Raw genomic sequence first — 12,560 nt, 5'->3', positions numbered from 1 at the left:
ATATTGAGGGATTAGCACCTTGTCAACTTTTAAAGTTAAAAGTTATATATGTTTCGGTTAAATATCATTTTTTTAGTTTAGATGCATTTCTTAGCGACGCATGTAATTAGTTCTGGTGATCTCTTGGGATTATTGCTTAATCTAAGTTTTAGAGTACTAATAAGAATTAAGACCGAGTTTTCATACCTAAAGAGTTTCTCGCAAAGCCTAATTACTGCGAGCTTTATTTATGAATTTAAAATTATTCATATATCTTTCACATGTGTCGGGATCAAATAGGATCAAACGAGTTCCTCTAAGTCCATTGGAGAAATAAAGTGCATAAAGTTGAAAGCAATCGGATGGATATTGTCAATGTCCATTGTTGAGATTTCGAAATAGCTTCGGTTATATAACAATTAATAGAGATTTCGAAGCTTGTAGATTGACGAGTTGCTCTATGTCCATTGTTGAGATTTTAAAGCAATTATCAACGATCCATACGATCGTCATGTCTATTATTTGTTATATAACACACACACACAAAAAAACAAAATAGGTAAAGAGCATTCAAGTTCCTTGTACTGTAAAATTCCGTCATCACCGATGACCGATCCATGTTCTACCAGATGTAGTAGCCCGAGCCAGAGGCTGGTAAAGTATATAAATACGATCAATCTCTCATGTACATCTTCTCTATTATGTACATCTTCAAGAATTTTTCTTTGACCTTGATACTTCGTCGTCTTACTGTCTTTCGATCAAGTTTCCTATCATCATACATTTCCGCTCCATGAACACCATATTTCAACTAGCTGATGAAAACATTGTATATCACGTTTCCTCAAATCCGGTGTTACTAAAACTCGCATTCCTCGTTTGCGTTTTCTTATTTTTTTCTGGTTCCAAGGAAGTCTTGCAGGCTAGTTTACTGGTTTGTGCATGCGAATATCCTCAGAAAACACTTCATCATCATATTATCTTGACTTCGATGTTTGTTATTTTCTACGGAAGGTACTCTCTAGTGGCTTGACCCATTTAATGAAATATTTCCTAAAATAATATCAGTTTCAAATAGTATTTTAAAGATTTACGTTATAATAATTTTTCTCAACTAAGTATAAAATCAATATCTTCAAATAAAAAAAATTCCTGTAAACTTTTAACATTCAAGTAATGAAATAATAAGCATACAAATCTAAACCTTCATACTTCATATATTAGAAAAAGAAAAGTGAAATATTTTTGATAATTATCAAATATTATGATATTTAAAAGATAGACAATATCAAATTGTCTAAAAATTATACGAAAGCATAATTCTTCAGTTTTACAATTTCATTTCATACTTTATTTAATAATTTATACTAAAAAAAATAAGCAGTTTTTCGTGATAGATATTAATCCAATTTTAATTGCTTGTTATATAAATTATCTTTTATAAATCTTTTTAAGAAACTTTGATATTTTCATATAATATAATTATAGTCAATCAAAATATGTATCAATTATTAGTTATAATGTATTTTGTACATAAAGAATGAAAGAAAGAAAATTAAAGTAAAAGTAACAAAGGGAAAAAGAAGGAGGAAAGGCGACAGAAAAAGTCGCTGGAAAAAAAACAATAAAAAGGTAATAAAAGCCAAAAGGCCAAGCGATTCACAGCCTTTTTGTTTTTAACATTTCTACTCTGAGAAAGTCGGTTACACTGTATATTACGCACATTAATACAATATATTTATTATATTAACAGGTATTTTTAAAATAAATAAATTTTTTTTATCAAAATATATATCCCTTAAGTTTGAAGTACAGTTTCTATGACATTTCAGTTTTATCCTAATTATTTTTTATGTATAGTAAAAATTTATATAGTATATTAATTAGAAGTAAAAACGGAAATTTTAATTAGTTTTAATGTAATAAAAAAGCGACACGTATAATATGTGATTCATATGTATAAGAAAAATCAATTAATTTTAAAAAATATTTTTTAAAAGTTAAGTTTTTGTTGGCACACAAAATTTAAATTAACAATCTCAATTAAAATTTCCGATACAAAATTGTAGAAAGCAAATTATTATTAGTAGTGAACTAGGTACCTGAAGCTTCCAAACTTCATGTATGATTCCAAACTGGTATAGAGTACTCGTATTATAATCTCACGCAGCTACCTCAAATTTTTCGTAATTCCTGAATATGCCTATAATAGTTTTACATTACGCGTTAAAGTTTACTATATGTGTTCTAAATAAAAGCTTTGAGTTCTCCTTTAGAGTCACTTACTAATATGTCAAGTAATTTATGTCTCTTATTTAAAATAGAAAATTATGACATACATAAAAAATGTAAACTGTTAAAAAAGAAAAAGAACGCAAGATTGAATCAATTTAGATTATTAAGAGAACAAAGCGGAAAGAAAACGATGAAATGCAAAAACAAAAAAAAAACATTTTTGTAAAGAGGAAGATAAGGTGTAATGGAGGGGTACGTTTCTCATTAACTTGGTAAAATATATGAGAGAGCAATTGTCATTGGCTTACTGAAAGCTTTTTTGTGCCATTTGACCTCATTTCTCTTAAATCTATAGAGTTACAACTTATAACTTACAAAACTGTTGACTTAGTTTTACTTGGATTCATCTAACAATATGCTTTTTTTAGATTCCTTAATAAAAAAGATTTGTATATCTTAAAGAAAAAAGTAGGCGAAAAACACTTTTTAAAGGAGTGAAATTAATTGAAAATTGGTAATGATATTGGTGGTGATAAAAGTTTGGAAATTGATTTTGGGATCACCATCACTAAGTGGTTTTACTAGTGAATTTTTAGTGTTAAATTTACTACTCAAAGAAAAATTTATTGATATGAGTGGGAAAAAAAAGTCCAAAACAAAAGTATGTATATGATATAGATATAATAAATATGTGTGTTTACTTGGTTTGAACTGCACTTGTATATTGACAATAAATTTATGGTATAAGAATGCAAATTTTTATGTTTTTTACTTTTTTTTATGATAAAAAAGAATGTAAATTATTCTTTTGGAATTAAAAAAGAATTGAGTATATCAATCAGTCTCTTCGCTCGCTATCATTGAAGTTTGATCTTAAAATCTATATATCTTACAGTATTTCGATGCTTGTGGCCTGTGGGTGTTATGTATCGTAATAGTTGTTTTGTTGGCTCAATTGGGAATGGTTGCAGCAAGTATTTTTTTTGGTTGATGCTTCGATGCAAGCTCTTTCATGTTTCTTTTTTTCTTTTCAACATAGTATTTGTGTAATATGCACCTACTAAAATACTCCTATGGATCCGCGACTCTTATTCCCGAAAAAGTTCACTGGATTGATCAACGTGAATTTTTACTCCACTTTTTGTTAAAAGTTAAAACGTAACCATCCACACCAGTGTCTTTTTCTTTAAATGTATATGTCTCCACGTACACACACAAATAGTATAGGTCATGTTCGTGAAACTAATTTCATATATTTGACCAGAATATTTTTATTAGAAATCATATTTTATTGACAACACATAACTAATATAAGTGCTTGAATTTGAAATACTATAGAAATAAACTAAAAGATGAGAAGCGTATAGAGATTTGATTAAGTTCACGAAAAGCGGTGGAAAAAGAGCGGCCTTGGCTTGTGAACTCTAAAAACTCAAATCTTATCATTTATGGTTTGACAAACAAAAAAAAAAGATAGATAGATAGAGAGGTGATCAGCTGATACACGTGTGTTTTCACGTTACTTCTTTTTTCGTATTTTGTGGCTCCTCACCCTTACGTCTAACGCAAAAAGAAATAGAGTATTTATTACAAAAACAAGATATGATTTGGAATATTCAATAATCTTTCTTTTGAGTCAATATTGAACTTAATTTTTGTTCAAAATAAGCTAGGGAGTTGCTCTAGATCCCCCATTTCAAATTTGACCGTAAAATTTGGATTGTTATGTGTTTCTATGTAGAAGATAGAGAAGAACTAGATAACTATATATGTAATGATATTTATATATCAAATGGGATGAAAATTAATATTGACACATTATGTGCATAATACAAAGGGATTGATTGAATGAGCATCTTTTGATTAGCCAATCATGATTTTCTGCAAAAGCATTTGGGGAGACATTGAGAACTTCCGACTGCACGGCTTTATCCTGCTACAATTGGAAGCTTTTTTTACTAAGCATTAAGTATCTCTAACAATTATAAGAGGGCAATAATAACATCCCTTTTTCTTTCTTACAAAGCAATAAAAAAGGACAATAGTAACGAAAATTCATTTTTCCCACGATTGATATCTTTTGGTTGTAGTTTTTAGATTTTCTAAAACATTTTATGTGATGGTTGATATTTCTCTACTTTTAGAAACTAAAAGAGAATGCATAGAAAATTGCGAAAAACAATGATGTCTCGATAATTAATGGGAATATGATAGTAGAATAAAACAGCCACTGCAATCAAACTACTTACTACTAATCCTCAATATTTTAGATTAACTTATGTAGATTTTCATTTATCTTTATTCTTTAGAAAATTGTTTTTTTTTTTTTTGAAACATGTTTACGTATCTTTTTTTAAGTCGTTTAATTTGTTTTTATTGGGTCACGAATGTGTACCATTCACACCCTAATTAGTAATTAGAGAAACAAATGATTACGAATATACATACTTAAGAAATTTAATGCCCCCTTGCTATACCTTGTGTACACATGTATAATGTATCTCTCTCTATAAATATGGGAGCTTGGTGATGCTTACTCATTTATGACTTCTCAATACAAAAAGCTCCCCTCACTTTTTTAAGTTTTGTCTTCTCTAATCCGTCTTCTTCTACTATCTTGCATGTCTTGCGTCTTTTATATACATCTCTCGTAAACCCTAGCAAATCATACAAGGTCAGTCCCTTTTATTTTGTTAACTCCTTACTAAACAAAGCTCTAATATATTTGGTGTTAATCATTTTTTTTAATTGTCAAAATTCAATTTGAAAACTTGTTTTGTACATATAAAATACATGTATATGTATATGGTGAAACATGTAATCTGCCTAGGTTTGGTTTTAACTTGTTCTACGTGTGTTTTTGTTTCATGTATATGTTTTTAAAACTGACTGTGAAGCTCATGGATTGTTGTCATCAGGTCAAGAAGCTTGACCTTCATTAGACTTAAGCAGTTTATAATCAACTACCACGAATAGCAATGGATAAAGATTACTCGGTACGTACGTTTTTTTTTCCAGTATTTCAAGATCCTTAATCTCTTTTCTTATACAAATTGATAGATATCTATGTATAAGATTCAAATCTTCCTGCTTATGATATTAACTTCATTCTCCAATTCTGGTTTTTATTAGGCACCAAACTTCTTAGGTGAATCCTCAGGCGGTAACGATGATAACAGCTCTGGTATGATAGACTATATGTTCAATAGAAACCTTCAACAACAACAAAAGCAATCGATGCCACAACAGCAGCAACATCAACTCTCTCCTTCCGGATTTGGAGCAACACCTTTTGATAAAATGAACTTCTCTGATGTGATGCAGTTTGCGGACTTCGGTTCGAAACTTGCGTTGAACCAGACCAGAAACCAAGACGATCAAGAAACCGGGATTGACCCCGTTTATTTCTTGAAGTTCCCTGTCTTGAACGACAAAATAGAGGACCATAACCAAACCCAACATCTCATGCCTTCTCATCAGACGTCTCAAGAAGGAGGTGAGTGTGGAGGAAACATAGGCAATGTGTTTCTTGAAGAAAAAGAAGATCAAGACGATGACAACGACAACAACTCCGTGCAACTACGTTTTATTGGAGGAGAAGAAGAAGATAGGGAGAACAAGAATGTTACGAAAAAGGAGGTGAAGAGCAAGAGGAAGAGAGCTAGAACGAGCAAGACCAGCGAAGAAGTGGAAAGCCAACGGATGACTCATATCGCGGTCGAAAGAAACCGTAGGAAGCAAATGAATGAGCATCTTCGTGTCCTTAGATCTCTCATGCCTGGCTCCTACGTTCAAAGGGTATGATATTCATAAATTATATCTTAAAGAAAGAATTTTCGTGAATGTTTTTTTATATGTATATGTACAACTAATTATACTGTCTACACCAAATATTAATTGTATAAAATAGGGAGACCAAGCGTCAATCATAGGAGGAGCAATAGAGTTTGTGAGAGAGCTCGAGCAACTCCTACAATGTCTTGAATCACAGAAGCGTCGAAGAATCTTAGGAGAAACCGGTAGGGACATGACAACGACAACGACTTCTTCTTCTTCTCCCATAACTACGGTAGCGAACCAAGCACAACCGCTCATTATTACGGGAAATGTAACCGAGCTAGAGGGCGGAGGAGGGCTTCGGGAGGAGACTGCGGAGAACAAGTCGTGCTTGGCTGACGTGGAGGTGAAGCTGCTAGGGTTTGACGCCATGATCAAGATACTTTCAAGAAGAAGGCCGGGACAGCTGATTAAGACTATAGCTGCTTTGGAGGATCTTCATCTCTCTATTCTTCACACTAACATCACTACCATGGAACAAACCGTCCTCTACTCCTTTAATGTCAAGGCAAGTTTATATGTTAAAAAGTAATTCATCATTCATATTCAGCTTTCATATGCAAAATCTAGACTCATCAAATAATACATGTAATTATCTAATCTGGATTAGCTGTCATAAAACACATTTATAATTTTATTTAGGGTTTTCAATATAATCATAGATTATGGATTTGTATTGTTAAAGTATATGTAATAACTATCAATGGCTAACATGAGGTAGATGTAAAATATGTGCAGATAACAAGTGAAACGAGGTTTACGGCAGAAGACATAGCAAGTTCCATCCAACAGATATTTAGTTTCATTCATGCAAATACCAACATGTAAGGATATATATTTTTCTGCTATTTAAATATTCTTTCGATTAAAGATACTTTTGATAAGTTTCTGTTGGTCCCTTAAAACAAAAGTTTATGTTGGTTCATTGTTATCCATTTCACATGCCTTTTGTGTTTTGTTTGTTTTTACCTTTTAGATGTCATGATTATATCTTTTTGTGTGCAATGTGGTCTATCTAATCATCAAGACATCATTACTATGTGTGTGTGTGACTCTGTGAGTGTGTGAGTATATGAGTCTGGTAAAAAGTCTTAGAGTAAAAGATATTGGTGGTTCGATGTTATACATTTTACTATTTTAGATGTCTAGCTTTTGTCTTTTGTTTGTTCTTTTACCTTTTAGATGTTATGATTATTTGCTTTTAATGTTAGATATATATGGTGTATCTAATCTATCATGGTTATTTTCTTTGTGTGTTACATATGGTGTGTATATATATATATATATATATTGTAACATATTTATCACAATATTTGAAGTGTTAAAGCTTGGAAACAATTTTATTTCAGATCTGGAAGCTCTAACCTGGGAAATATTGTGTTTACTTGAAAATCATCACACGGCGACAACTTTGTACACTGGTGAAGATTACAGTACGTAATAATCTCTACATATTGGGTTTTATTCTCCAAGCATTTGGAAGAGTGTTTAAGTTAAAGGGAGTGCTTACTTTATTTTTTTGGGGCTTTTTTCATGCAATTTAAATTTTAGTGATGATTGTGTCGCTTGTAATGTTAGAACTCGTTGTTGTGATTTCTGCTGCTTTGATTTGTAGGTTTTGAACAAGCGGTTTAGAATGCTAAACCACTTATTTACTTGAAATAACTTTTTTCACAAAATAAAAAAGAAAAGAAAAAAACAATGCATGAAAACTTTTCTTGAGGGGAGGGAGAGGAACTATCATTTTCTTGAGATTTGTCTATGAGAAATGGGCCAATATATATACAACAAGAAAACATGAAGAAAAAAAAGGTTAGAAATAGCCAGTTTTAATCTTCAAAAAATTGACCATTCGGTTAAACAAAGTGACGCTTTTACACTTTTTCAAAAGTGATTTGACTAAAGAAACTAAGTGTCAGAATTCAGAAAAACAAATTCATTTAGGAGACTCAAAATGATTGTCTTTAATCTTTCTCTCGTACGTCAACAAAGACGAAACTCTTGTCTTCATCTTCTTTATATATTCACCATTAGCTCTAATCCAAGTCAGATCCGACACATACACAATAAATTCCAAAAGCACTGCTTGGTTTTCTTCTCACACCAAGTAGGTTCGTACGGGGGTAAGATCTTGACAGAGTCCAAGGCCAGAGAATTCCAATTCCAAATCCGTCCAAGACTTGAAGATCCTTTGTTATATAGCTTATATTAATTCATCGAAGGTAAGCAAAAAAGATTCGTGTTTGTCAATCGTATTATTGTGTTAAATGGTAAGATAATCATTGTAATTACTTTTGAAAATGGAGAGAGTTGATCTAGATTTCTGATTACTTTTTTCTTTTGTCGTGAGTTGATTTAGAATTCAATGTTTGTACATAGAATTTGTTTTCTCTTTTTACAGTCTAAGAGCACTTTAACAAGAAATGGGATCACTACACAGTCTTTGTTTTCAAAAGGTATGTGAAAATATGGCAAGACAGATACATGAGGACCACTGGTGATTACTCCTAATCGATTTTTCTTGGGGCTAAAAAGTGTAAGCACGTGTATAAGTACTCTCTCGATATTTGATACTTGAAACGTGCCTGATCAGTGATCACTAGATGTCAACAAGAAAATGAAAATAAACATATCTTTTTTTTTTGCCATCCTAGAATGGCCTTCAAATAAATGGTTGGAGTTTGAGACTTTTCTCATCTCTATTCAAAAAGCGGTAAATATTTAGAGGGTGACAGTTTGTATATAGAATTCTATTTTTCTTTTGAAAATAACACGTCATATTTTTCTGAGGATGCAAAATTGTAATTATTTTTTTGAAAATTTTTGTGAAATAAAATTTAAAGGAATAGTAGTATTATTAAAACAAAACAAAAAATTGATAAAGGGTTAGTGTATTGTTCATTCACATGTGTTATTTTTTTTTCTTATAAAGGGGTTTATTCCAATGTGTTACTTGTTCCTATTATTTGGAGAAATACGCCCAAATCTATAAAAGCTTCCTTTTTATTTCCAAACAAGACAGATATACTTATCATTTATCAATGTGGATAGAGTCATCTACAAAGATTTAACCTAAAATATTAATTGTATGACAAATTTCAAGTTTTCTACCATTTTTTCAGTGTAATCTCTATACAAAATAAAACCACTATGTATTAAGTTTTTAAAATAATTTATAATAATTTTTCAATTTTAGTCTCGACCACTAACTTTTATTTACAGTTACCACAATCAAAACAAATATTACAACTTCCTTTCTTGTTTCGGACCTCTCACATAAAACCAAGATATTGGATCACCAAATCTAGAAACAAAGCCAAACTTTCCAGTTTCATTTAGATTCTACTTTAATAGCACAATAAAAACCTCACATAATCAAAGGAAAACAAAGTAACAAAATCTTCATCAAAATATTTACAATTAACTAAAAAAGCATTAACCTCACGACCTTGTTAAAAAAATCCTCCATTTCTTCCACTACTCTCATTTACCCTCCCTCTCTTAAAACTCTTACGTTTCGTTACCATCTAATCAAAATCAGAAACTGTAATAATGGGAACTCATCGAATTTTCATAGGTCTCATCGCTCTTTGTTGTTTTTGTCTACCTCACCTCATTGAAGCTAAGCCATTCGGAGTATACCAACAACAAGTATTTGTTGATCAATCCGGCCATGGAAATTTCACGACAATACAAAAAGCTATTGATTCTGTTCCAATCAACAATCGTCATTGGTTCTTCATCAACGTTAAAGCCGGTCTTTACAGGTTAGTCTAGCAATATTTTGATTGAGTAATTATCATGAAGTTCTATATGTCTTGTAATGAAGTTATATATGCGAAAGTGCTTAGTAATGTTTTTTCTCTATGTCTTGCATATAAAGAGAGAAAATAAAGATACCGTATGAAAAACCGTTCATAGTACTAGTAGGAGCTGGAAAAAGGTTAACGAGAGTTGAATGGGACGACCATTACTCGGTTGCACAAAGCCCTACCTTTTCTACTCTTGCCGATAACACCGTTGTTAAAAGCATCACTTTCGCCGTACGGTGGTGATTTTTATCTTTCGTTCTCTTGCCTTTTTTCTTTGTTGATTTTTTTTTTTATTGAATAAATTTATGGATTTTTTTTTTTTTTTTATAGAATTCCTATAATTTCCCTAGCAAAGGGAAAATGAACAAGAACCCTAGAACTCCAGCCGTGGCAGCGTTGATAGGCGGCGATAAGTCGGCTTTTTACTCGGTAGGGTTTGCTGGAATTCAAGATACCTTGTGGGACTTTGATGGCCGGCACTACTTCCACCGGTGTACCATACAAGGCGCGGTCGATTTCATCTTTGGTACCGGTCAATCTATTTACCAGGTGATCCGTTACATTCTTCACATAATAATGTTGGTTTTGAGATTATGACAGGATGATATTAATCCTAAATCTAAATAATTTGAAACTTTTAGAATGTCTTTAAAATGGCCAAGGAATTGTTAACAGTAGATGTCCGTAGATAGTTGTGATGTTCAATCTAGATATATCTTTCTAACCACTGCGATTGGAATGTTTTTTTCACTTTTCCTATGCACAAAAAGGAAAATATCGAACTGAAGTTTAATTTTATGAAAAGTAAAGATATGATAAATTAAAAATTGAACCAAACTAAGAATGTTCTTGATTGGATTTTGATTTGATAACCATTTTCGAAAAAAAACTAAATATACATAGCTAATGGAACCATTCTTAATAGCCCTGTAGTTTTCACATATTAATAATCCTTTATAAAACTAAAATTCCTATTTATTCGGGCCAAGTTTCATTAAATAAAAGTTGTGTTTGGTGGGTTGTAGAGCTGTGTGATACAAGTGCTAGGTGGGCAGCTAGAACCGGGGCTAGCCGGTTACATAACGGCTCAAGGACGGACCAACCCGTACGATGCAAATGGATTCATCTTCATCAACTGCCTCGTATATGGAACAGGCATGGCCTTCTTGGGCAGGCCGTGGCGCGGTTATTCTCGAGTGATCTTTTACAACTCGAACCTGACCGATGTAGTTGTTCCTGAAGGATGGGATGCATGGAATTTCGTGGGCCACGAAAACCAGCTGGTCTTTGCAGAACATGGATGCTTTGGAAGTGGAGCAAATATAGGAAGACGTGTGAAGTGGGTTAAGAAGCTTAGTGAATCTGCCATTCAAAATTTGGCTGATCTCAGCTTTATTAATCGTGGTGGATGGGTTGAAGATTTGCCCATCCCTGCTTGATCTTTCCTTTGCTTCTAATTTTTGTATTTTTTATAGATTTCTTATTGATCATCCCTCTTTATTTAGTTTAACCAAATGTAGTAATTTGTTATGCTTTATGTTCTTTTAGCTTTGACATTGACATTAAAAATATATAACAAACCTTTCAGAGAACTTGTTTTTATATTTCAACTTTTGTGTTTTCTCTGAATGTGTTTAACAAAAGCGGATGCTGGTACATTTGTGACAGGTGTTGTAAAACACAAGTTTTGTAAAAATCATATTACACCGCCATAACTGTAGTGCATCGTTTTGTTTGAATTTTTTTTCGGTTTTATCCAATTACGTACCACAATAATTGTATGTACTTCTGAATGAACGAAGATGGCTTTTTGTGGTTTGTGAAAGTGAAGTCACACGACGTCAAAAATTGAGAATTCAGTCGTTGAATAGAGGATATAAAACAGGTTATTTTACTCGGTTGTCCTAGTTCACAAGCATTCAGCAGTGCATCGCAATGGTCCAAGAATATTATGGGCCTTTTATAAGTTTTGGGGTCCAATAATTCAAAGTTTTAATTTGGGTTTTGTTTTGCTTAATTTAATATATTTAGCTATATTAATCTTGTTTGTATTTTAATGTTTTATTCAAGAAATATATTTTAATTTATTGAGTCCCGGACAGTCGCATCTTGTCCTCACCCTAACGAACACTGAACAGCTCTTAAATTTATCTCAACTTATGATGGATCAACACTATAGAACAAATAAATCGTTTTTTTATTCAAAAAGATATGTGGAATTAACAATTTCAACTTGAATGATCGTATGGATTGTATCAACTGAAGTTATTATCATAATACTAATCATGTTAATCGCACTATTTTAACTGATGAAACAGAAAAGCATGAAACAACCTTTGTCATCTACATCAGAAACCTATAATATCAGTTAAAATCGTACTACATTATTATATATCCCAATAACAAACATTTATATTCATAATCGGCGAAGTTGGTAGAGACATCAATATAAATACGCCAAAGCCATGTGTTACTTCAACTTGTTCAGTTGGTACCTTTCTCTTCTATGTTTTTGTTTTATTCTACTTTAATTAAAACATGTATAATATGTCAAAAATTTCCTAGAGTTGGTAAATCAAATTTCTTTATATTTTTTGTGATTGATTGCAAATTATAATACTCGAGAACATATGTTCTTAGATAAAACCTATGATCTTTATAAATGATACATATTATTAGTTCGGATTTTAGAATTTG

The 12,560-nt window shown here is 31.7% G+C and overlaps 2 protein-coding genes and 1 long non-coding RNA gene across 4 annotated transcripts; 2 read left to right on the top strand and 1 right to left on the bottom strand.

The window, feature by feature from the left end:
- Nucleotides 1-3,880: 3,880 nt before the first annotated feature.
- Nucleotides 3,881-4,116, bottom strand: AT3G04625. Its single transcript, NR_141110.1, has one exon. It is a non-coding gene; the product is annotated as an other RNA (long non-coding RNA).
- A 637-nt stretch (nucleotides 4,117-4,753) lies between these two features.
- Nucleotides 4,754-7,847, top strand: FMA (basic helix-loop-helix (bHLH) DNA-binding superfamily protein). 2 transcript variants are annotated; one of them, NM_113319.5, is made up of 6 exons: nucleotides 4,754-4,888; nucleotides 5,133-5,210; nucleotides 5,347-6,012; nucleotides 6,125-6,559; nucleotides 6,790-6,875; nucleotides 7,401-7,847. In NM_113319.5, exons 2-6 carry the CDS (start codon nucleotides 5,193-5,195, stop codon nucleotides 7,438-7,440), a joined length of 1,245 nt encoding a protein of 414 aa, NP_189056.2. In that variant the 5' UTR covers nucleotides 4,754-4,888; nucleotides 5,133-5,192; the 3' UTR covers nucleotides 7,441-7,847. The 2 variants fall into 2 exon arrangements, with proteins under 2 accessions (NP_189056.2, NP_001326090.1); NM_001338669.1 differs by having other exon boundaries at nucleotides 6,790-7,774.
- Nucleotides 7,848-9,540: 1,693 nt separating this feature from the next.
- On the top strand, nucleotides 9,541-11,302 carry AT3G24130 (Pectin lyase-like superfamily protein; the record flags this gene model as incomplete). The annotated part of the gene is made up of 4 exons (NM_113318.2): nucleotides 9,541-9,818; nucleotides 9,935-10,094; nucleotides 10,194-10,412; nucleotides 10,889-11,302. The coding sequence occupies exons 1-4, from the start codon at nucleotides 9,604-9,606 to the stop codon at nucleotides 11,300-11,302; spliced, it is 1,008 nt and encodes a 335-aa protein (NP_189055.1). The 5' UTR covers nucleotides 9,541-9,603.
- Between the last annotated feature and the right edge of the window lie 1,258 nt (nucleotides 11,303-12,560).

Source organism: Arabidopsis thaliana, chromosome 3, assembly GCF_000001735.4.
Source record: "Arabidopsis thaliana chromosome 3, partial sequence".
NCBI classification, from domain to species: Eukaryota; Viridiplantae; Streptophyta; class Magnoliopsida; order Brassicales; family Brassicaceae; genus Arabidopsis; species Arabidopsis thaliana.
The sequence above is the reverse complement of the archived record's forward strand: the minus strand, read 5'-3'. Positions and strand labels throughout refer to the sequence as shown.

What these genes read in the sequence shown, in the direction of transcription:
- FMA (NM_113319.5), top strand. An exon ending in TCTACTCCTTTAATGTCAAG is followed by an intron (nt 6,560 to 6,789) that starts GCAAGTTTATAT and finishes AAATATGTGCAG; the next exon opens with ATAACAAGTGAAACGAGGTT. An exon ending in ATTCATGCAAATACCAACAT is followed by an intron (nt 6,876 to 7,400) that starts GTAAGGATATAT and finishes ATTTTATTTCAG; the next exon opens with ATCTGGAAGCTCTAACCTGG.